Here is a 20,954-nt window from a genome sequence, read left to right as displayed (position 1 = left end):
ATGAGCCACCGTGCCCAGCCCATGCCTGGCTAATGTTTGTATTTTTAATAGAGATGGGGTTTCACTATGTTGGCCAGGCTGTTCTCGAACTCCTGACCTCAAATGATCTGCCCGCCTCAGCCTCCCAAAGTGCTGAGATTATAGGCGTAAGCCACCCCACCTGGCCATAAATACTATATTTGAAGGCAATGAGAAAAGGATGGGTTTTACTTGATAACTCCATATGATTCGGGAGATTAGCTTCATGTAATCTGGAAGAAAAGCTTACCCCCACTTCATATTGTACACAAAAATAAATGTTATATGGATTAAAAGTCCAAATGTGAAAAAGAAGAAAAGCTGAGGGCAGTTGTATAACCTCAGGGTTCTATGAAGAAGACAAGCCCGGAAGGAAAGGCACTGGGTAGACCACCTGTGTTAAAAGCTTTCTCTGGAAACAGACATCCTATTCAAAAGCAAAAGACAAACTCTTTACCACACATACGACAGAAAACCAACCCTTATAAACTAATAAAAAATGTGTCTTTAAATTTGGAAAAATGGACAAAAGATATAAATAGGAATTTTTAGAAGAAAAGATGAACAGTGTGAATAAACATTATAAGGGATTTGTCCTCAAAGCAAAACCCTGCCAGGTTCTCCCCCATTTGTTTGGAAGTGTTTTAAAGATGGGCAGTGGAGTGGGTTGGGGGGGTCCCAGGGGGATCCCACCCTGCCCTTTCCCGTGAGAACCGGAGTCACCACGGCTTTTCCAGAAAGCAGTCTGGAAGAATTTAGTTTCATACTTTAATATTTAATATTTAATTAAATGTAAACAACTTGTGCCCTTTGATGTCGGCGCCCTGCCTTGGGGACTCCACGCCTCGGAAATGGAAGCTCCTGGGATGAGTCCTTTTGAAGGCAAACCCTGGCAGCCAGCAGCCGCCCAGAGCAAGAATGAGGGCCTGGGGCAGCCCCTGACGTGGGGCCGCAGAGCAGCGGGCAGAGAGCTGGGCTCCTGTATCTGAGGACGGAGGGGTTCCAGCCTGTGTGGTGGCCTGCGTGTGTTTGAGGGGGCCCTGGGGAAGGTCACGCACCTCATGATTGAGGCCGACCCTCGGAACTGCACGTTTGGGGGTCCCCGGGGGTAGGATCTTGGGTGGATAGGAGGTAGCGCTGGGATCTTGGTGAGATCTGGAATCTTTCCTCTTCTGGGCCTCAGCCTCCTGCTTTGCAAGATGAGAAGGCCCTCATGGCCCAGAATCGATCTCCCCACGCTGTGCCAGTCGGGGGGATGGAAGAGGCTCAGATGTGACCCAGAGCTGCTGGGTCCCTGACAGCGCGGGTGGGAGCCGGGGGAGAGGGGCTGCCCCGCAGAGCCCAGGCTGACCCGGCTGCCGCTGTCTGTTCCGCAGGTGGCAGGGCTACGAGGGCTTCGTGGCGGTGCACAGCCTCCCCACCGTCGGCTGCAGGGACTGGGAGGCCTTCAGCACCACGGCTGGTGCCTACCTCATCTACTCCAGCGCCAAGGAGCCCCTCTCCAGGGTCCTGCGGCTGAGGACACGCTGAGGCCGCGGCTGCCCAGCAGCAACTGGGGTGGCCAGGCGGGGCGGGACCCCAGCACCTCCCCCAAGTGACCCTGGACGTCCAGGTGGGCCCAGCCTACGGCATCCCGGGCCTGGGCATCAGGCAGGGTGCAGGTGGGGCCATCTGCGGCCCTGGTTCGGGCAGGGACATCCATCCACCTCTGAGTCCTTCTGAGCCACAGCCCCAGTGACGGTCTGGGTCTTGCGGGCAGAGGCCCAGAGCCCCGGCCAGTGCTCGCCCATCTGAGTGTCAAGCGGGGATTTCGCTGTCAAGGAACCGTTTCTATACATTTTTACCTCAAACAACAGGACCTCGGCTCGTGTCCCTGCGGCTGGCCTCTCGCCAGCCACTCCTGCAGTGTGCGTCCGGCCGCCTGAGCAGGTGTGGTGCCGTCCCGCCATTGCCGCCACCTATTTATTGTGTTTTATCTGAACGGAAGTGTATTTATACTGCTCTTTACAAAAGCACCGGTGCTCCTCTCTAGGCAGCGGGTGGGCACAGCCCCTCACCACGGACACGGACAGAGGACCACCTCCCCACACAGAGAGGCTTCCCTCCCAGCCTCAGTTTACCCGTAAATGCACTAGCGCAAGGTCAGAAATCACAAGCCTGGGCATGGCCTGGGTCGCACCCCCTCCCCACGGCCCCACCCACAGGGACCTCAACTTCTGGGCCCGGGATTTTTTCCCTATTCAGCAGCATTTTAATCACATGTCCTCCGGCTGACTGGGACTCAGGCTGCGTGCCTCCGTCTGCCTGTGTGCTGGCTGTCCTAGCTCCCTGGTAACAGCATCCTCTGCTGGCTCTCCTGTGGTCATCTTGTCTCTGCAGCTGGGAGAGCTGCTTGTCTGTCCGTCACAGGCAGCGAGGATGAGAGGGGGTGATGGGCGCAAGGCCCCAGGGCTCCTCCCTCTTAACCCATGTAGGTGCCAGAGAAACCACCCCCACTCCATGAGAAGAGGCACAGACAGCAGGCTCCGGGGCCACGCAGCCCAGACCACACCTGCCACGGTCTTCCAGGAACGGTGCTCCTGCTTCTGCAACACAAATCGGAACAGGAGCGATCCTCAGAGAGTTTACAATGTGCTTTTTCCGCCAATCAGAACTGTGGACAAAACTTCCTATTTCCTACACCGCAGCTGTCCGTTCACCTTCAGCTCAGAGAGCACTCCTGACCTTTCGTAATGAAATGGAAGCCTCCCCTTGTCTGGCAAATAATAAACTCAGTGTCTACTTTTGCCGGCTTTGGGACCTTCGTGTTTTTCCGGGGCTCAGGTCTCACTCCAGCCATCGCTGTGGCCAGTGGAGAGCCACTCCCCTCTGGGGGCAGTCGCCGAGAGCCTCCTTCCCCTCCGTCCAGCCAGCAAGGCTTTCCCAAGCGTCCTGGGCAGGGGGGTCGGGCCCTGCTTTCCACCAAGTCACTCAGAAGGTCCCAATCACGCATGATTGGCCTCATTGGGTCAGCACCTGTGAAAGGAAGATTAAAAACTCGAGACCCCAATTCACTCAACCAAGAAGAAAAAAGCTGAAAGCTGAGTCCTGCAGGAAGCTGCCTTTCCCTTTGCCCTAAGCAGACAGCTGCAGATGAGAGGGTCAGCATACCCACTAGGGGCACACATCTCATGGAAAGTGCCGATTTACTGAGCATGAGATAAACAGGTAACTGACTGTTCCCACCTGCTCCTTTTCTCCTGCAGCATGGAGCAGTCAGTCATGTGACTACACCCTCCTCCCTCTGCCCCCTCCAGCCGGCTTTTCCCCTTGACTGAAGCCTTCAACATCATCTTGGGAGAGAGGCACAGACTGTCTCCTGGGTGCATCCTTAGCCTTGGCAAAATAAACTTCTCCATTGATCAAGGCCTGGGTCGGGTACTTTTTTGGTTTGCAGACTCACCCACATGCTTTTCCAGTTGGGCCTTGCTCTTCTCGTTTGTCTGAGTAATTTGTTTCTGTTCATGTGAGGCTGACGGTGCCGCAACTGTTCCAACTCCCATCTCTCAGCCAGATCCCTTCATTCCGCAAACTGTTCTAGATCTGGACTTATTGTGGACATCAGAGCCTGGCTTGAGTGGCTGAAAATCTAAGAACTTCTGGGTAAAGTTACCAAACACTCAGTGTTTGGAGCACAAAACTGAAAGTGTCTGAGCCAGGTCTCAGTCAGCTTAGAGGGTTATGATGCCAAGGTTGAGAATCTGCCCAGGAAAAAGCGGCACCAGTCACAGCAGGACCTGTGGCCAGGCCTTTTCCAGAGAGCGTTTTGAGGTGCTGAGTATTTAAAAGAGGAGGAGAGGAGAGGGCAGGGGGAAGGGGGAGAGAGAAGACGGTGGGTAGGCAATGAGGCCAGTGGTCAGGCTCCTGGGAGGCTTTAATTAGCACGCGCTGAGTGCACGTTGCAAGTGAAAGGGGGAGGTGGGGGAGCAGCCCTTTAGGCACTCACCTGGCACTCAGCAAACCTGCATCTGATGTCAGATAGAGTAGACACAGAAAAGAAGAAAAAGCCAAGCCTGTGTTTTTCTCGAGTGTTTAACCAGAAGTCACGGCTGGAGACACAAAAGCACCTCCTGGCCTATGTAATTTTGTTCCTTTACTGCTTTAAACAAGCAAGATGTGGTTTTATTCCTTTAGCAGCTGGTGGTGTTGGCTCTGTGTCCCTGAACAAAAATAAAAGCAAGCCCTAGTCTTGCTTTTGTCCCACACTCGCGAGGATCAGCTGCTCATCCACACTGTCAGAGTGCGGGAGGCCTCCCGGGGAGATACACGGCCGGCCGTCTTGCAAGCTCTCTGTTCAGAAACAGACTGGTTCCCCTGAGAGGCAGGTTTTTGCGTGACGCCATTTCCAAGCTTTCCCTTTCCCTTTGGAACAGTGAGTTTGGCATCTCAGGATTCTGTTTGCCTTTCACAGGAGGGAGAAGCTCCAGACGTGGGCTCGCCGCTGTCCTTCCATGCCCCCTCTTGGATGGAATCAGTGGGCCCTGGGGCCCCGCCCACCTCCCCAGTCTTCCCCTGGGGTTGAGAAGAGTGCTTTTCTGTCTTGTTAGCCACGATTTCAAGCCAACATTGGAAAAGCTCTGATTTCCTGGATCGTGGGGAAGCCCCTGTCTGGGCGCCCCAGCAGCACGTAGTTCAAACACCTCTCCTGGCACCGGGGAGCGGTTCCAGCGTGCCCTTCTGAGGACCTTCTTCAACTGCACTTGCAGTCAGTGTGTTTTCTCTTGTATAATTGGAATCAGGACCTTTTGAATCCTACCTGCAAATTTATGCAAACAATATGCAAAAACTTGTGACAAAAATTGGCAAAGGAAGACCTTTTGCAGGTGAAGCACAACTGTCACCTAATGGCTCTCAGGGGTGGTTGGGGCGGTGGCGCAGGTGAGAACTGAAGCTTGGTCGGGGTCTGTAGCGGTGGTGGGAGGTGTTGGGGTCTTCCTCCTCCCCTGCCCCCCAGTGTGGGAGTAGCCAGTGAAAGTGCAGAGTTGGGGGCTCCCTGCCTCTTCTTCACTGTGGAGGCATCTTCAGAGCTGGGGAGAGGGCGGGATCCCTTAGCCTCCCTTCAGGCTGTTCCTGATGCCACATCTGGTGCTGAGAATGAGTCTGAGAAGCCTCCAGGCCCCCGACCTCCCTATGCCGTCACACCCACATCAAACTATGCTGTGTTAGCATTAACTTCACATTATTGTAATTGTCCCCCTGGGAGGTTAAGCTTTGTGGAGCTTTTCTGTGATCCCTCTCTATCATGGAACCATCGAAACTCTACATCTTAACATCGGAAGATTCTTTCACGATCATCTGGTCCAATCCCTTTGCTTTCCGCCAAAGGGGAGCAACACACAAAGAAGCAACTGACCCTGGTTCAGCCCTAAACTGGAGCCCTAAATCAGTCACCACCTCTCCAGGTGACACTACTCACTGGATGGAAGGCCTCACAATCTGGGTGCCACTTGAGATATGGTGGGAGCAGAAAATAGTTGTGTTATTTTAAAGGGTCAAGAGTGACTTTGTAAATCCACATCCCTGTCATTCCTAGAAAGCTATGTGGCTTATGGACAGCACCAGCTTCTTACTGTGCTTTTCAAACAGCTGGGCAGTTGGGCAGGACACACTGATTGCTCTTAGACTTGTAAATAACCTCTGGGCTGTCCAGAGCTGTCCTGAACTGCCCCGAGTTCTATCCTGTGGCTGTTTGTAGGCAATGATGAAATTGGGTTGTGGGGAGGAAGAGAAAGAAGGGAGTGGCGGAATGGGCTGTGGGGCCGATGAGATCAACATTTATTGGGCACTATTTCTGACGTTATGCTGAGTGTCACCCAACATTTGCCCCATTTTACAGTTTGAGCAAACTGAGGTTCAGAGAGGTTAAGTAATTTGCCCAAAGTCGCACAGCTAATAAGGAAGAAGACTGAGGTTTCACACTTGAGACTTTCTGATCTCAGAGCCCAAGCTCGTCACCACCATGCTCATGGGGCAACAGTGGGGAGAGAGCCAGGTTTCCAGGAAACCTCTCAATGGCTGTGCAAAAGTTGACCCTATTACTTCCCGCCGCTTGGATGAGCGGCCTTGATGGTGGAAGAGGGGCCAGCAGAAGAGCAGGGCCATTTCCTGCGTGGGTCAGGATACGCCTCATCTTGCCCACGTCTTCCTGGGGCTGACACATGGGAATTTTTCCAGCAGGCCTGGCCCGAGGGTGCTGGGGCTTTACCTTTGTGCTGGTGCAGGCGGCTCTCAGGCTCAGATAAAATTTCCTTTAGCTGTTTCTTTATCCTCCCAACAAGCATTTTGCAAACACCTCTTCTGTCAGTTCTTGAACCACTAAGCATGGTCCCCGACCCAACAAATGGAGCTCCGATTCGGAGATGCAAAACCTGATTCCAGCAAAGCTTCTTGCAGCTTCTCTGGGGCAGTTTTCACAGCTCTTTATCTTCTCCACTTCTCTATTGTTGCTTTACCAACAGGGGCCTCTGCCACCAAGGAGTGGGGAAGACATGCAAAAGGGGCTGTGCGGCACTTGGGCTAAAGATTTTGGGAAGGATGTGGAAGCCGGGGGCTAACCAGAGGTTTCGGCGTGACCTGCGAATCTTCCCCTCTCCCCCATCCCTGCGGTGTCGTTTCATCAGACACTGAAGCTGGGCTCATGAGCTAAGGGCCGCAGTTCACTTAAAATTCCGTCCCAGGCCAGGTGCGGTGGCTCACGCCTGTAATCCCCACAATTTGGGAGGCCGAAGCAGAGGATCACGAGGTCAGGAGTTCGAGACCAGCCTGGCCAACACGGTGAAACCCTCTATTAAAAATACAAAAATTAGCCAGGCTTGGTGGTGCACGTCTGTAATCCCAGCTTCTTGGGAGGCTGAGGCAGAAGAGTTGCTTGAACCCAGGAGGTTGAGGCTGCAGTGAGTCGAGATCATGCCATTGCACTCCAGCCTGGGTGACAGAGTAAGACCCTGTCTCAAAAAAAAAAAAAAAAAAAAAAATCCATCCCAGCATCCTCAGCTGGAATAACTGCCAGTTGCCACTGGCTGCCCCAACGGAATTAACAGACGCTGCCACCAGCCCTCCTGACCTCATTGGACAAAGCTGCATCCTCAGCAGGCTGTCTCCATCCTGAGATGGAGTGGGAAGTCCTCTCATGCGGAGTCTGAGCTTCAGACAGGGAAGGACGGGGGCCCTTCCTGTATTCCCATCAGTGTTCACCTAAAAGGAAGAGGCTGAGGCATGAAGTCTAACTTAAAGAGTTGACTTGAGCCAGGGTGAGGACAGCAGCCCAGAAGACTCACACCCACGTACGCCTGGCCGTGAGCTTCCTGGCCGTGAGCTTGCTTTCTTTGGCCTTCATTATAGGCAGGTTTTTAAGGCAAAAGAGGGCGACATGGAGCAGGCCGACACAAAGCTGCTTGTCGGGAGTCTCGCTGGCTCACAGAAATAACACTGCTAAGCTACGTGGTGCAGGTTGCAGCATCCGGTGGGCATGATTTGTTGGTTAGTGGCTCCTCATGGTCATCGCACGCAGCTCCTGAAGATGAACACACAGCTCAGAGGGAGAAGGACAGGACTCCTGTCCCCTCTCCACATCTCTCTGTGCCCGATCATGTAAAAGGACTTGTGTTCCTCACAGAACAGTTCTTTTCTCATCAGGAACCCCATTTTCTGCTTTCTTCGTCAGGATGGGGTCCCCTGGAGAGCTGCTTAGAGGGGCAGGAGAATCCCAGGAGGGAAACCTAAAGCATCTGGGCAGGGGCAGCAGCCACACCTATAACCAGCCTTACAGAGCAGGTCACTGGGGCTGAGAGTGGGAGAAGCCAGTTTCAGTCTCACATAGGTATTCTCCAGACAGACCTGGCAGGTCCTGTCCCCAGAGATCAGGGGTTGTAACTGCAGGCAGACGGAAAAGCCATGGAAAGCATTCATCCCTGCAAGAGCTCAGGGCTCACCCTTGGGAGATGCTGAGCAGCAGAAGTGCCTGGAAAATGTGTGTTGAAAGGGTGAAATGAGCAGAGGGTTCTGGGTTTGGCTCTGGTAGAATCAGAGGATGATCTGGGAGGGAGACATAGACCCAAATGGTAACAGGTGCGGGAAGTGAGACTTGAAATCTGAAACATGACGTGACCCTGAGAATTTCATTCTAGTGCCTGGCTTCAGGCATAGGGTTGTGGCTGATGGGTGGATGTGTACACACACAGGCAGACACGTGTACTGTTGGGAACGGGTGCTCTGTGTTGCAGAAATCAACACTGAGACAAAGGAACTCTCAGCAAGGCTAGTTTACTTTCTGCAGAAAGGGTGCCGCTCGCTAGCAGTCTTGCCACAAGAGCACACACAAAAAAGACAGGGTCATTTATAACCTGACGCAGCTACCCTACTGCTGTGCCCAGTTTCTATCGGCTGGAATGGGACCTTACATTCTGTTTGTCTCGATTGGCTAGCAACTTAGAACTTCCCAAAAGAGGCAAAGGCAGAGGAGAACAAAGGAAGAGAGGAAGTAACTTGTGGAATGCTGAGAGAGGCAAAAACACTTCCAAATAAGGAAGAGGAAGAGGCTATGACCTAATTCTTGCTTGGACCAGTTCAGGCATGCCAGGGCAAATACCTAGACTAAAATGTGGGAGCTAAGAACAGAGTATATTGATTTATTACAGCTAGCAGAATTTAAGAATATTAACACAGGTCTTTGAGTAAACTTTGCTTCTAAAAGAGGTTACTATCTATTCTGAATTAGACTGGGAGGAAAGTCCCTTTGAAGAGGAACCTCTATTTCATTTCTACATGTACCTTCTGTCTTGGACTTTGGGAAGATGTTCTCTGGGCTGAAGACTGTCTGCTAGGTGAAAATATCAGGGAAGGTGATCGTTGCTTTTTCTGCCTATCGCCAGGAAGTTGGACTTTCATAAAACTCTAGTGCAGGTTTGCCGCAGCCTGGAGGGACAAGCACTGGGTTTCATTTTACTCAGCCCTGCCAAACTGTGTGCTCTAGGACGAGCCATTCAACTCTTTCAGCTGTGCTATAGGAAGAATCAACACCCATCTTGCAGGACTCATTTAGGGATTAAGAGGGAGAATCACCAGGAAAAGGATATGTAATCTGTAAAGGGCTGTCACCCCCTTGTGATGGTGACACTGATGTGGTTAAACCCCGGGACGGTGGGTCGCATCCTTGCCTAGAGCGGTGGTGTGTACAGGGTCATCCTTCACAGTGAGGAGAGGTACCGACGTCATCTGATGCTTGACACAACCCGACCCACACACATTATGCACAGATAGCAACACTGAGGGTCTCGGTGACAAATGAGTGGAAGGAACATATGGGGGTGGGGGGCTTTCACAACCTTGAGAGCAAAGGCACGGCAAGTTATTTCTGTTCAGAAACACAAAGCCAACAACACCAGCAGCAAAAGGAATGCAAACCACATCTTGCTTGTTTAAAGCGGTAAAGGAACAAAACTACATAGGCAAGGAGGTGCTTTTGTGTCCCCAGCCATGACTTCTGGTTAAAAAGTGCACACAAACCTCAGACAGTCAATACACTCACTTCAACGCCTGATGTGATGTGTTTCCTTAAGAAAACAAAATCCCGGGAGGGGAACAACACTCACTGGGGCCTGTTGGGAGAGGGCTGGGCCAGGGGGCATGGAGAACATTAGGGAAAAGAGCTAATGCATGCTGGTCCTCATGCCTAGTGACAGGGTGACAGGTGCAGCAAACCACCATGGCACACGTTTACCTATGTAACAAACCTGCACATCCTGCACATGTACCCTGGAACTTAAAAATATATATAAAATAATTAAAATTTTAAAGAAAAAAAAATCCTAAGGGCCGGGTGCAGAGGCTCATGCCAGTGATCCCAGCCCTTGGGAGGCTGAGGTGGGAGGAAGGCTTGAGCTCAGGAGTTCGAGATCAGCCTGGGCAACAAAGGGAGACCCTGTCTCTCTACACATATATTTATTTTAAAAAAGAGGGAAAAAATCCTAAAAATAAAACAGTGTCACACTTCCTTCAACGTGCTGCCTCATTTGAGCTTTCTGTTTCTATCCTGTGGAGAAAATCTCTAGACATTACTCATTACCTTTCAGTACCCGTTGGTACTTCCCAGGCACGGAGTGGGAGAGGATAACTGATTTTTCTGAGTGCGTAATCATTCATTTACTCAGTGTTTATTAAGACCAACTAAAAAGAGAAAGGTTCCCTTGTCCCCCTCGCAGGGTGTGCGATGGGGGTGTGGCTTGATTCTTCAGTGCCCTGCTGCCCAAACCTCTAGGGGAGCATACAGACAGGCAGGCTCCAACCCCATGGCCGTGTCTAGGGGTGAATGTTTACAGCTGAAGCCCCAGTGGGCGTGTGTTCCAGGGTGCTCTTTTAGTTTTGCCGTCTGTAGGCAGCTTGTGTTAACCAGGTCAATGAAACCCTCTAGTTGTCGAAAGGACAGAGCTGTCTGTATCCTGGGTTCTTGCCTGGGTGTACCAGAAGAATCGGATCACACCTGGGCTTGGAGAATCAGTGCGAAGTGTTATTGAGTGGAAGCAGCTCTCAGCTGATGGAGGAGCCAGAAGGGAGATGGTTTTCTCCTGGAGTTGAGCTGCTTAGTGGCCTAGCTCTCCTCCGACTGCCCCGGCCAAACTCCGCCTTGTCCTGCCGCTACGTGGCCCGCCGGCGTGCCAGGGTCTGTGGGTGTGCTCTTCCGCCGGCATGCTCCACTGACGTCCTCTCCATGTCCAGCCGCTTTTCTTCTTCCCTTCCACTGATGTGTTTCTCTCAGCATCCGGCAGCTTCTCTCTCTGCCTTGCTAGGGTCTCGGGGTTTTTATAGGCCCAGGATGGGGGCATGGCAGGCCAGGGTGATCTTGGAAAATGCAACATTTGGGTGAGAAGGCGAAAGTGCCTGCCCTCACCTAGGTCCGCGGGGGTGGAGCCCTAGCCAGGGACCACGCCCTCTTCTACCCAGCACCTCCCTTCTGTATCATTTAAAGAGATGACACTCTTCCCTTCCCCGCACTCCCGTATCATTTCCCCTGTCTGAAAACGTACATCTAACTGCTGTTAGAATATGGACGATGACCTGTCTTAGCTGCTTCCCGCTGACAGGGGGCGTTGTTTTTGAGAAAACAGCAGTCAAATTCCTCCCAGAGGTCTGTCTAAGGGTTCCTAGCAAAGGGGAGTCATTATCTGAGGCTCCAGTTGCCTGTCCACTTGGAGTTTGATGGTTCTAGGCATGAGAGAAAAAAAAAAAACACCCAGGTTTTATAAGGTTAAGTATGCATGGGTTAAACATGTGTGTTATAAAAAGAAAGAATGTACTCCCAAAGAGCACAAAGATAAGAAGTGAAATATACTAACAGCAAAGTTGTACCCTGAGCTGTTTCACCCCTGGTGCAAGAAATTAAACCTTGTACAAGAGCAGATAAACTTTAGAATGAAGTAACTATTCTTGCCATATCTTTAGCAGTTAACAGGTGCACCCTGGGAATTCTGGGGTTTGTGGACCTACACGGTGGCCACTGAAGCTTTTGTCTCTTTCCTGTGTCTCCTCTCACTGTCCTGGGCCTCCGTCTCTATTATAAAAGACTGAGGTGGCCACTTTTAGGAGGTCTTCTAATGTACTATCTGGTCAATGGCCCAGTTTTTGCAACTTCCTCCTGATGTCAGGAGCCGCCTGAGTAATAAAGTTATGCTTTGGGATTCACTGTCCCTCAACTGAACCAGGAGAGAGAGAGGTGAGCTTTACCAAGGCCTCTCTTAGCCTTTCCTAGAAGACGATTGGATTTTCATCAAATTCCTGGTTGATCGTGGACAACTTGTTCTTAGTCTTATGTAAGCCTTCCATTACACACACCTGAAAATGTCTCCTCCGCCCGGCTTCCATCTCGTGATTGGGGTCCCATTTACGGTCATTCACTGGCACTGCTTCTCTTCCGGTTGGATAATATTCACCCCCTTTCCTGATGCTACATGTGATGCAAAGCTCATCCCCAAATCTCTCTGCAGCTTGTAGAGTGGCCTGTTTCTCAGTGTCTATCACAGTCTGATTCAAAAGTAACATAACTTCTCTCCAGGAGAGTTCAACTATTTGGTTGAAATTCTAGAAAGCCTCTATATACCTATGAGGATCATCTGAAAACTTGCCCAGATCCCCCCTTAATTTACTTTAAGTCCTGTAAGGAGAAGGGGACCTGGACCTTGCTGGCCCAAATTCACCAGGCATCTGTTGGAGGAGCAAGAGTGAGACTGCGGCTTGTTTAGAGTGAGAATTTGTAGGAGGGGCCAAGTGAGAGGCTGAAGCTGGATAGGGAGGTCGGGGTGGACCCAGAGGAGCAGGGCTTGAGGGAGCTGGCCTCTCTTTCCGGGGTGCCTCTAGGACTCGTATCTTTAATTCCCTGGGCTTACCCCTTGCAGCCTTCTCTGAGATGGCAAACAGGAGGGCTGGATGAATCCTACACTGTCGGCAAGGTCTGGATTTCCTTGCAAGGTATAGAAAGGCCCCTGCACATACGGGGCCTCAGGCCATCTGTCCTCACATCTACAGAAAAGTCTCAACAGCCGAATGGTATGGAAATGAATGATTCCTTCCTAGGGCCAACCCAGTCCTTCATAATTTGGCCAAACCTTTGTGCAGAGGGCTCTGAGGTGTTTCTCCTGCAGATTCTGAGGGTCAAAGCAGTCCCGATGGTTCAGGGTACACTACAGAGGAGTATAAACTGGGGGTGTTGAAGAGAACTGGAGACAGGGAATAGAGGAGCCCCTCATTCTCTTCCTTCTTTCAGCGAAAACTCAGGGTGTGATGGAGAGAGAAAGCGAGCATGATCCTTTCACTCTCCACTCCTTATCCCTGAGCCCTGGCGACCTTGGCAGGTGCCAGCCATGGGTACTAATGTGGTATGTACCCATGAAGCAGGGAAAACCTGGAGACTAGGAATGAACCGCCCTTGCCTATGCCTCCCTTTCTCCCTGCTGTCGGCAAACCTTCAGGTCCTTGGGCCTGTTTATGCCATGAAGCATGGCCTCCTTCCATAGGGTGGGGGGTTTAGTCAGCAGGAATTGGTGCTACCCATTTACATTGTGCCTGTTCCCTGGCTTTGGATCCCTCAGACCTGTTTTTTCTTTCTAAGACCTCAGCCTGAAGCTTGGAATCGAGTTTGGGACTGAAAAGATATTTTAGAGGCTGGTTCTATCTGTTGAGAGTGTCTCAAATGTGCCCTGCCGAATTTGCAGCTCTCCGCCAGCAGGGGTCGCTGGTCCCCTGCTAACTTCCCCATCAGAAACAGAGTTGGGAGGGGAGCCCTCTCACTTAGAAAAGGAAAAAAGATACAAAAATCAATTCAAGATGGATTAAAGACTTAAACGTTAGACCTAAAACCATAAAAACCCTAGAAGAAAACCTAGGCCCTACCATTCAGGACATAGGCATGGGCAAGGACTTCATGTCTAAAACACCAAAAGCAATGGCAACAAAAGCCAAAATTGACAAATGGAATATAATTAAACTAAAGAGCTTCTGCACAGCAAAAGAAACTACCATCAGAGTGAACAGGCAACCTACAAAATGGGAGAAAAATTTCACAACCTACTCATCTGACAAAGGGCTAATATCCAGAATCTACAACGAACTCAAACAAATTTACAAGAAAAAAACAAACAACCCCATCAAAAAGTGGGCAAAGGACATGAACAGACACTTCTCAAAAGAAGATATTTATGCAGCCAAAAAACACATGAAAAAATGCTCACCATCACTGACCATCAGAGAAATGCAAATCAAAACCACAATGAGATACCATCTCAAACCAGTTAGAATGGCAATCATTAAAAAGTCAGGAAACAACAGGTGCCAGAGAGGATGTGGAGAAATAGGGACACTTTTACACTGTTGGTGGGACTGTAAACTAGTTCAACCATTGTGGAAGTCAGTGTGGCGATTCCTCAGGGATCTAGAACCAGAAATACCATTTGACCCAGCCATCCCATTACTGGGTATATACCCAAAGGACTATAAATCATGCTGCTATAAAGACACATGCACACGTATGTTTATTGCGGCACTATTCACAATAGCAAAGACTTGGAACCAACCCAAATGTCCAACAACGATAGACTGGATTAAGAAAATGTGGCACATATACACCATGGAATACTATGCAGCCATAAAAAATGATGAGTTCATGTCCTTTGTAGGGACATGGATGAAATTGTCCTGAAATTGAAATGACAATGAAATCATCATTCTCGGTAAACTATCGCAAGAACAAAAAACCAAACACCGCATATTCTCACTCAGGTGGGAACTGAACAATGAGAACACATGGACACAGGAAGGGGAACATCACACTCTGGGGACTGTTGTGGGGTGGGGGGAGGGGGGAGGGATAGCATTGGGAGATATACCTAATGCTAGATGACGAGTTAGTGGGTGCAGCACACCAGCATGGCACATGTATACATATGTAACTAACCTGCACATCATGCACATGTACCCTAAAACTTAAAAGTATAATAATAATAATATAAAAAAGGAAAAAAGAGAAAAACAGTTTAAGGGGCAAAAAGGGGGGAGATTCTGGGGGAAGAACCCCTTGCTTAGTGCAACTGCGTCCCTCTAATTCTTACAACTTTCCCATCCTTTCCCCAGTTCAGACCAGGTTGAATTCCTTGGCCAAGGGAGGAAAGGTTCCCTTGGCACACTTGACCAAGGCGCTCCCTTTAGGGTCCCGGCTACCCCCTCGGCTTCCTCCCGCCCGGTTCGTGGCTTTTGGGCTTGGCCTTTGCCTGCCGTGGGCACGCCCAGGTGCCCGAGCTGGGAAGGGGAAGAATAAGGAGAGGTGCCCAGAGCCGTGTGTGCCTGCGGCTCTCGAGGTAGAGGCATACATGCACCTCTAGGAAAAATTGGTCTGATTTGCACCTTTGGCGGCTGAGCCAAATACTCATTCTACTTAGTAACATTGCCGCAGCCTGTAGCAAAACTCTTAACATTATAAAGAAGGAGATAAGAGCCATTTTTAAACCGTGTGAGAGAGAGAAAAAGAGATGAAAGGAAAACAGCCGCTTACCCACAAGAAAGACAGGTGGTAGGGTTTTCGAAGGCAGACATTCACCTTCCGAGATCCCAGATGAGGCCCCAGTTAAAAGAGGAAAAGTTCCTTTGTCCCCCTCGCAGAGTGTGCGATGGGAGTGTGGCTCACTTCTTCAGTGCCCCGCAGCTCAAACCTCTAGGGGAGCATACAGTCAGGCAGGCTCCCACCCCACGGCAGTGCCCAGGGGTGAATGTTTACAGCTGAAGCCTGTGTTCCAGGGTGCCCTTAGTTTTGCCGTCTGTAGGCAGCTTGTGTTAACCAGGTCAATGAGTACCTCAAGTAGAGGTACTTGTGGAAAGGACCGAGGCCTTTCTGTATCCTGGGTTCTTGCCTGGGTGTACCAGAAGAATCGGATCACACGGGGGCTTGGAGAACGAGTGCAAAGTGTTATTGAGTGGAAGCAGCTCTCAGCCGACGGAGGAGCCACAAGGGAGATGGTTTCCTCCTGGAGTTGAGCTGCTTAGTGGCCTAGCTCTCCTCCGACTGCCCCGGCCAAACTCCGCCTGGTCCTGCCGCTGGGTGGCCTGCCGGCCTCTGTGGGTGTGCTCTTCCGCCGGCGTGCTCCCTTGGCGTCCTCTCCACGTCCAGCCGCTTGTTTTCTTCCACTGATGCGTTCCTCTCAGCATCCAGCAGTTTCTGCCTCTGCCCTGCTAGGGTCTCGGGTTTTTATAGGCCCAGAATGGGGGCATGGCGGACCAGGGTGGTCTTGGAAAATGCAACATTTGGGCAAGAAGGCAGAAGTGCCTGTCCTCACCCAGGTCCGGGGGGGTGGAGCCCTAGCCGGGGACCACGCCCCCCTCTACCCAGCACCTCCCTTCTGTATCCTTTAAAGGGACCACACTCTTCCCTTCCCCCGCACTCCCGTATCATTGCCGTGTGCCGCGCTCTCCGCTAGGTGGAGATGACAAAAATGAACCAGAGGCCCTGCCCTTAAGGATCTGTATTTGGGTAGAAAGTGATTTGTTAAGAGAGAGATTATAGATTTGGGATTGGTAAACTATGCCCTGGCTGACAAACAAAAGGGGTTCCCCATGGCTGAGGTGCTCAAATTTAAAACATAACCTGGTGCCCAGGGCTGGGTGAGGGAGTGGCCACGAACTCTGTGTTCTCAGACACTGTAAACGCACCACAGGGCCCCCCTTTTCACAACGAAGCCCAATCAGTCCCCGTTGTTAGTGCCAAGATAAACTGTAGCCAGAGCGGCCCCCACCCTCCTCCCCGCCCGACACGCCCCCCACGCCCCCCACGCCCCGCACGCCCCCCACGCCCCCCACCACTGTTTGAAAGAAACAGCTAACAAAGACTTCCGGTTCGCGGCTTGGAAACCAACCCATCAGGGCCCAGCTGTATCAACCAATCAGAACTAAGCACGTTTCAATCCTTCATTTGCCTACATGGACCTAATGGGGACCCCAGGGCAGGAGCTTTTTGCTCTAAAACCCGAACTCCCTCTTTGCTCTTTGAACACACCTTCATTTTACACCAAAGTCCGCATCTCCCAGGCTTGTACACTGTTCACTGGAATAGTCTGTTTCCTCCAAATTCCTTTTCAGAGACCTTTTTGTTAAGAGTTGAGAAGTAGGAGCAGTTATTTCTAGGAAATCTGTCTGCGGGTCGTAGACTGAGCTGAATGCCTGAAAAGGAAACAGTGGGGGGCAGTACTGGTAGCGGTAAATTTACTAGCGCTAGCAGAGGTAGATTTACTAGCACTCACAGAGGTAGGTTTAACCACATCACAAGTGGTCTTGGATGATGGGCCAGGGATTTGTGACTTAATTAAGCATAGGAGTAATCAAAGCTTTTGAGCAGGGGGCACCAAAATCGTCTGGCTGTAAATAGATCCTGAAATTTGGAATCTCATTTTTGAGAATGAATTTAGAATATGGGTGGATTCAGGGATGATCTGAGGACGTGTGAAAAGGACACAGCCGTGCTGGCCACCCTCCTGATGACGTGTTTGCTGCTTCTCACTCTGACTTTAGTGAGCATGGAGAGCTTCACACACGCACATGGGAAACGGTAATTTTCCCTAACTCATCCCTGTGGCCAGGGCAGCCTCAGACACTTAAGAAATCTAGACAACACTTCTAACTAAAATGCCAAGAGAAATTCTACATGGCTGAAAGCGGGGAGCTAGCCATCCCAGCCCAGAGATGTTTCTTCCTAAGAGGAGGCGCACTGATGCAGAAACCTGTAACATGCTGTGGTGACTGGAAGAACGGAGCCCCCCACCCGCACCTGCTGTGGGGGAGGGTGGTTTGTGGCAGACCACCGAGCTCTGCCAATCTCGGTTCAAGTCTGGGCATTGCCACTAATTTGCTTTGTTCAAAGTCACTTGTCTTCTCTGGGCCCGAGTCTCTGGGTCTGTAAACTGGGAAGAAAGACTGGGTGGTCTCCAAAGTCCCTTTGAGGGCAGCCACTGTGTGGGCTCGTGGGACTGAGTGAGACGGCTGAGAGCGCTGGCGTGTCCAGGCTGACGAGCCCCAGGGTCCTCTCCCCTCCCACTGGTGCCGAGGGAGGCACCGCAATGAGCTGCACTTTTGCTCACAACCCTGGCCCGGTCTCATGGCCTGAGTTCAAGTCCTGGACCTTGTGAGAAACAAACTCACCTGTCCACACCCAGAGAATGGACTCACAACCCGGAGAACAGCGAGAGTGAGACTTTTAATGACAGTCTTGCGAGGTCGGGTGTCCGATGGGAAGGCACGCCCAGCCCGGTTTTGTTGTTGTTGCTGTTGTTTTGAGATGGGGTCTTTCTCTGTCGCCCAGGCTGGAGTGCGGTGGCAGGATCTCGGCTCACTGTAACTCTGCCTCCCGGGTCCAAGTGATCCTCCTGCCTCAGCCTCCTGAGTAGCTGGGATCACAGGCACTCACCACCACGCCTGGCTAATTTTCGTGTTTTCAATAGAGATGGGGTTTTACCAGGATGGCCAGGCTGGTGTCAAACTCCTGACCCCAAGTGATCCGCCTGCCTCACGTCGGCCTCCTAAAGTGCTGGGATTACAGGCATGAGCCACTGCACCAGCCTCCAGCATGGTTTTAACAAGCACTTTATCCCTTAGTGTGCAGGTCCCTCCCCCAGTTCCTCATAGGCTGAGCACTATGGGGTCACAGTCTTCCCGGATGTCACCTATTGGTTGTTGGGCAGGGGCTGTAGGTGTCTTTTTAGGGTTGTCTTGCTGCATTTTGTTGCAGCCCACAGTGCATTGCAATCCTAGTTAGCCCTGGGGCTCTTTAAGTATTTGACTTATGACCTACGTAGCTGGCAGGCTGATAAGAACAGACAAAGCCAGCTATTTTGCAGACTGGTAAACTTTTATCTTAGACTAAACTTCTTTGGTTCAGGTGAGGGCAACTAAGGGGGATCCCGATAAGCAGGCATCGGCTGTCTGAGCAGGGGCCTGGGATATCCTGTTTCTTCTGTATTTTGCAGACCTAAGCCGATTCAAGGCACTTTGTCTTGGAAATGGACCACCGTAGACATGATCCCCTTCAGCCCTGTTGTAGGTTAGCAATGTGAACTTGGGCAAGTCATTAGCCTCCCTGAACCTCTGTTGCCTTTTCTGAGAAATAAATAAATGAATGTGTCAATGCCCTCCAGCCCTAGAAAAATAGAGGGATAAAAACAAAAAAGTCGAGGGAGCTGGCTTCCCATAAGTATGACACCATCACTATCACTATCAGGCTAAGCAGGTTCCCTTTGCAAAAGGAAGTAAGAAAAGTTAGATACAGAAAAACAGATTTTGACATACACACTCAAAAGCTAGTGGCATTATACTGTTTTTGACAATAGCTTAGGCCTTTGACTGTTTTATCAAGCTATATAACAAAGCACTGCGCTTATTAACCCCAGAAGTGTGGAAAGGAAGAACAAAGGAAGAAGCAGCTGTGTCTCATCTTGAATTGTAAGCCCCATAATCCCCATAATCCTCATGTGTCACAGGAGAGACCAGGTAGAGGTGACTGGATGATGGGGTGGTCCCCCCATGCCGTTCCCATGCACGGGAGTGACCAGGTGGAGGTGACTGGATGATGGGGTGGTCCCCCCATGCCGTTCCCATGCACGGGAGAGACCAGGTGGAGGTGACTGGATGATGGGGTGGTCCCCCCATGCCGTTCCCATGCACGGGAGTGACCAGGTGGAGGTGACTGGATGATGGGGTGGTCCCCCCATGCCGTTCCCATGCACGGGAGTGACCAGGTGGAGGTGACTGGATGATGGGGTGGTCCCCCCATGCCGTTCCCATGCACGGGAGTGACCAGGTGGAGGTGACTGGATGATGGGGTGGTCCCCCCATGCCGTTCCCATGCACGGGAGTGACCAGGTGGAGGTGACTGGATGATGGGGTGGTCCCCCCATGCTGTTCTCATGCACGGGAGAGACCAGGTGGAGGTGACTGGATGATGGGGTGGTCCCCCCATACTGTTCCCATGCACGGGAGTGACCAGGTGGAGGTGACTGGATGATGGGGTGGTCCCCCCATGCTGTTCTTGTGACAGTGAGCTCTCAGGAGACCTGGTGGTTTCATACATGCTCAGTAGCTCCTCCTGCATTGCTTCTCTTTCCTGCCGCCTTCTGAAGAAGGTGCCTTGCTTCCCCTTCCACCGGGATTGTGAGTGTCCCTGGGGCCTTTCCAACCATGCTGAGCTGTGAGTCAATTAAAGCTCTTTCCTTTCTAAATTACCCAGTCTCAAGCAGTTCTTCACAGCAGTGTGAAAATGGACTAATGCAGTGACCACTCCCAGCCTGCTCCTTCTGGGTGCAGGTCCACATCTGGGATTTTAAGACTAACCAGACCCTCCTAGTTTCTAAAAGCTTTGATTTTTCCAGAGCCTCCTTCAGGCCAGTAGGTAACCAGGAGCCCTGAGAGGGCTGGTGGGGGCTGACCTGTCACAGCCTCCTCAGGGAGCCAGAAAAGCAGGGCCAAGGGGCCAGGCCAGAGAACCTGTGAGCATGAGGAGCCCCAGAGGCCAGGAGAGCCCAGGGAATTCCATGACCTCAGAGGCCGCCCCCATCGCCCCTGCATGCGTGTGGAGCATGGGGATGTGCCAAGCCCAGCCCAGCCTGCAGCAGAGACCCCCACCCCCACACATCCCTGCTGTCGCCATCCCTGAGGCCTGGCCCTGCCCTTGCCTCTCCTTGGCCGGCCCTGGGCAGCCAGGGGCTCCAGTGTGTCTGGCTTGGAGTTGCTGGCCTCAGGAGAGGTGGGGCCGAGGATGCCACATAAACATGCAGGGTGCCTGGTGAAATCTGAATTTCAGATAAACAATGAATACATTTTTTAGTGTAAGTATATCCCAAATGTTACATGGGACGTACTTACACTGAAAGACAGCTATCGATCTGAAATCCAGATGTAACTGGCCAGCCTGCATTTTTATCAGCTCTATCTGCCCACCCCACCCATGGAGGAGCAGCCACACCTCTCAGGGCTGGGGTGCTCTGATTTCACTGGAGTTGCAGGTGGGGCCTGCGGGGCCAGGAAGGATAGGGGTGACTGGAGGAAGTGCAGAGACCATCAGGGACCTGGCCGGGCCTGTGGGGAGGCAGCTTCAGGCAGGGCAGGCTGGTCATCCTGGGGTACACCTGCTGGCAGAGCCCCCGGAAGTACCCTCAGAGGCAAGGTGGCCACACAGGGAGAAGGGGAGAAACCACCCAGGTCAGGCGCACTGTGGGGACCTCTGAGAGCCCCGCCTGATAGCTGTGATGGTTAATTTCATGGGTCAATTTGGCGTGTGTTTTTGGATGAGATTAATTTTTAAATCTGTGAACTTCGGGTAAAGCAGGTGGGTGGGCCTCATCTGTGGGCGGCAAGCCACCCAGGCGCCAAGGCAAGAG

The 20,954-nt window shown here is 51.6% G+C and overlaps 1 protein-coding gene and 2 long non-coding RNA genes across 7 annotated transcripts in view; 1 reads left to right on the top strand and 2 right to left on the bottom strand.

Moving 5' to 3' along the window:
- The window catches only part of TSPEAR (thrombospondin type laminin G domain and EAR repeats), a 214,484-nt gene extending 212,936 nt beyond the window's left edge, over positions 1 to 1,548 (top strand). The window contains exon 12 of the mRNA XM_003823825.4: positions 1,395 to 1,548. Within this exon, the coding sequence (XP_003823873.1) occupies positions 1,395 to 1,548 (154 nt within the window). The remainder of the gene's footprint in view (positions 1 to 1,394) is intronic.
- LOC103786997 (uncharacterized) overlaps positions 1 to 16,220 on the bottom strand; it is a 36,257-nt gene extending 20,037 nt beyond the window's left edge. For all 5 annotated transcript variants that reach the window (XR_010111119.1, XR_010111120.1, XR_010111121.1 and 2 more), the window contains exon 1: positions 15,092 to 16,220. This is a non-coding gene — a long non-coding RNA (uncharacterized LOC103786997). The remainder of the gene's footprint in view (positions 1 to 15,091) is intronic.
- Positions 776 to 14,037, bottom strand: LOC134729740 (uncharacterized). Its single transcript, XR_010111123.1, has 3 exons — positions 6,263 to 14,037; positions 3,461 to 4,813; positions 776 to 3,033 (listed from the first exon to the last, which is right to left on the bottom strand). It is a non-coding gene; the product is annotated as an uncharacterized LOC134729740 (long non-coding RNA).
- Positions 16,221 to 20,954: the final 4,734 nt, after the last annotated feature.

Source organism: Pan paniscus, chromosome 22 (assembly GCF_029289425.2).
Source record: "Pan paniscus chromosome 22, NHGRI_mPanPan1-v2.0_pri, whole genome shotgun sequence".
NCBI classification, from domain to species: Eukaryota; Metazoa; Chordata; class Mammalia; order Primates; family Hominidae; genus Pan; species Pan paniscus.
Note: the sequence above shows the minus strand (reverse complement) of the source record. Positions and strands in the feature narration are given on the sequence as shown.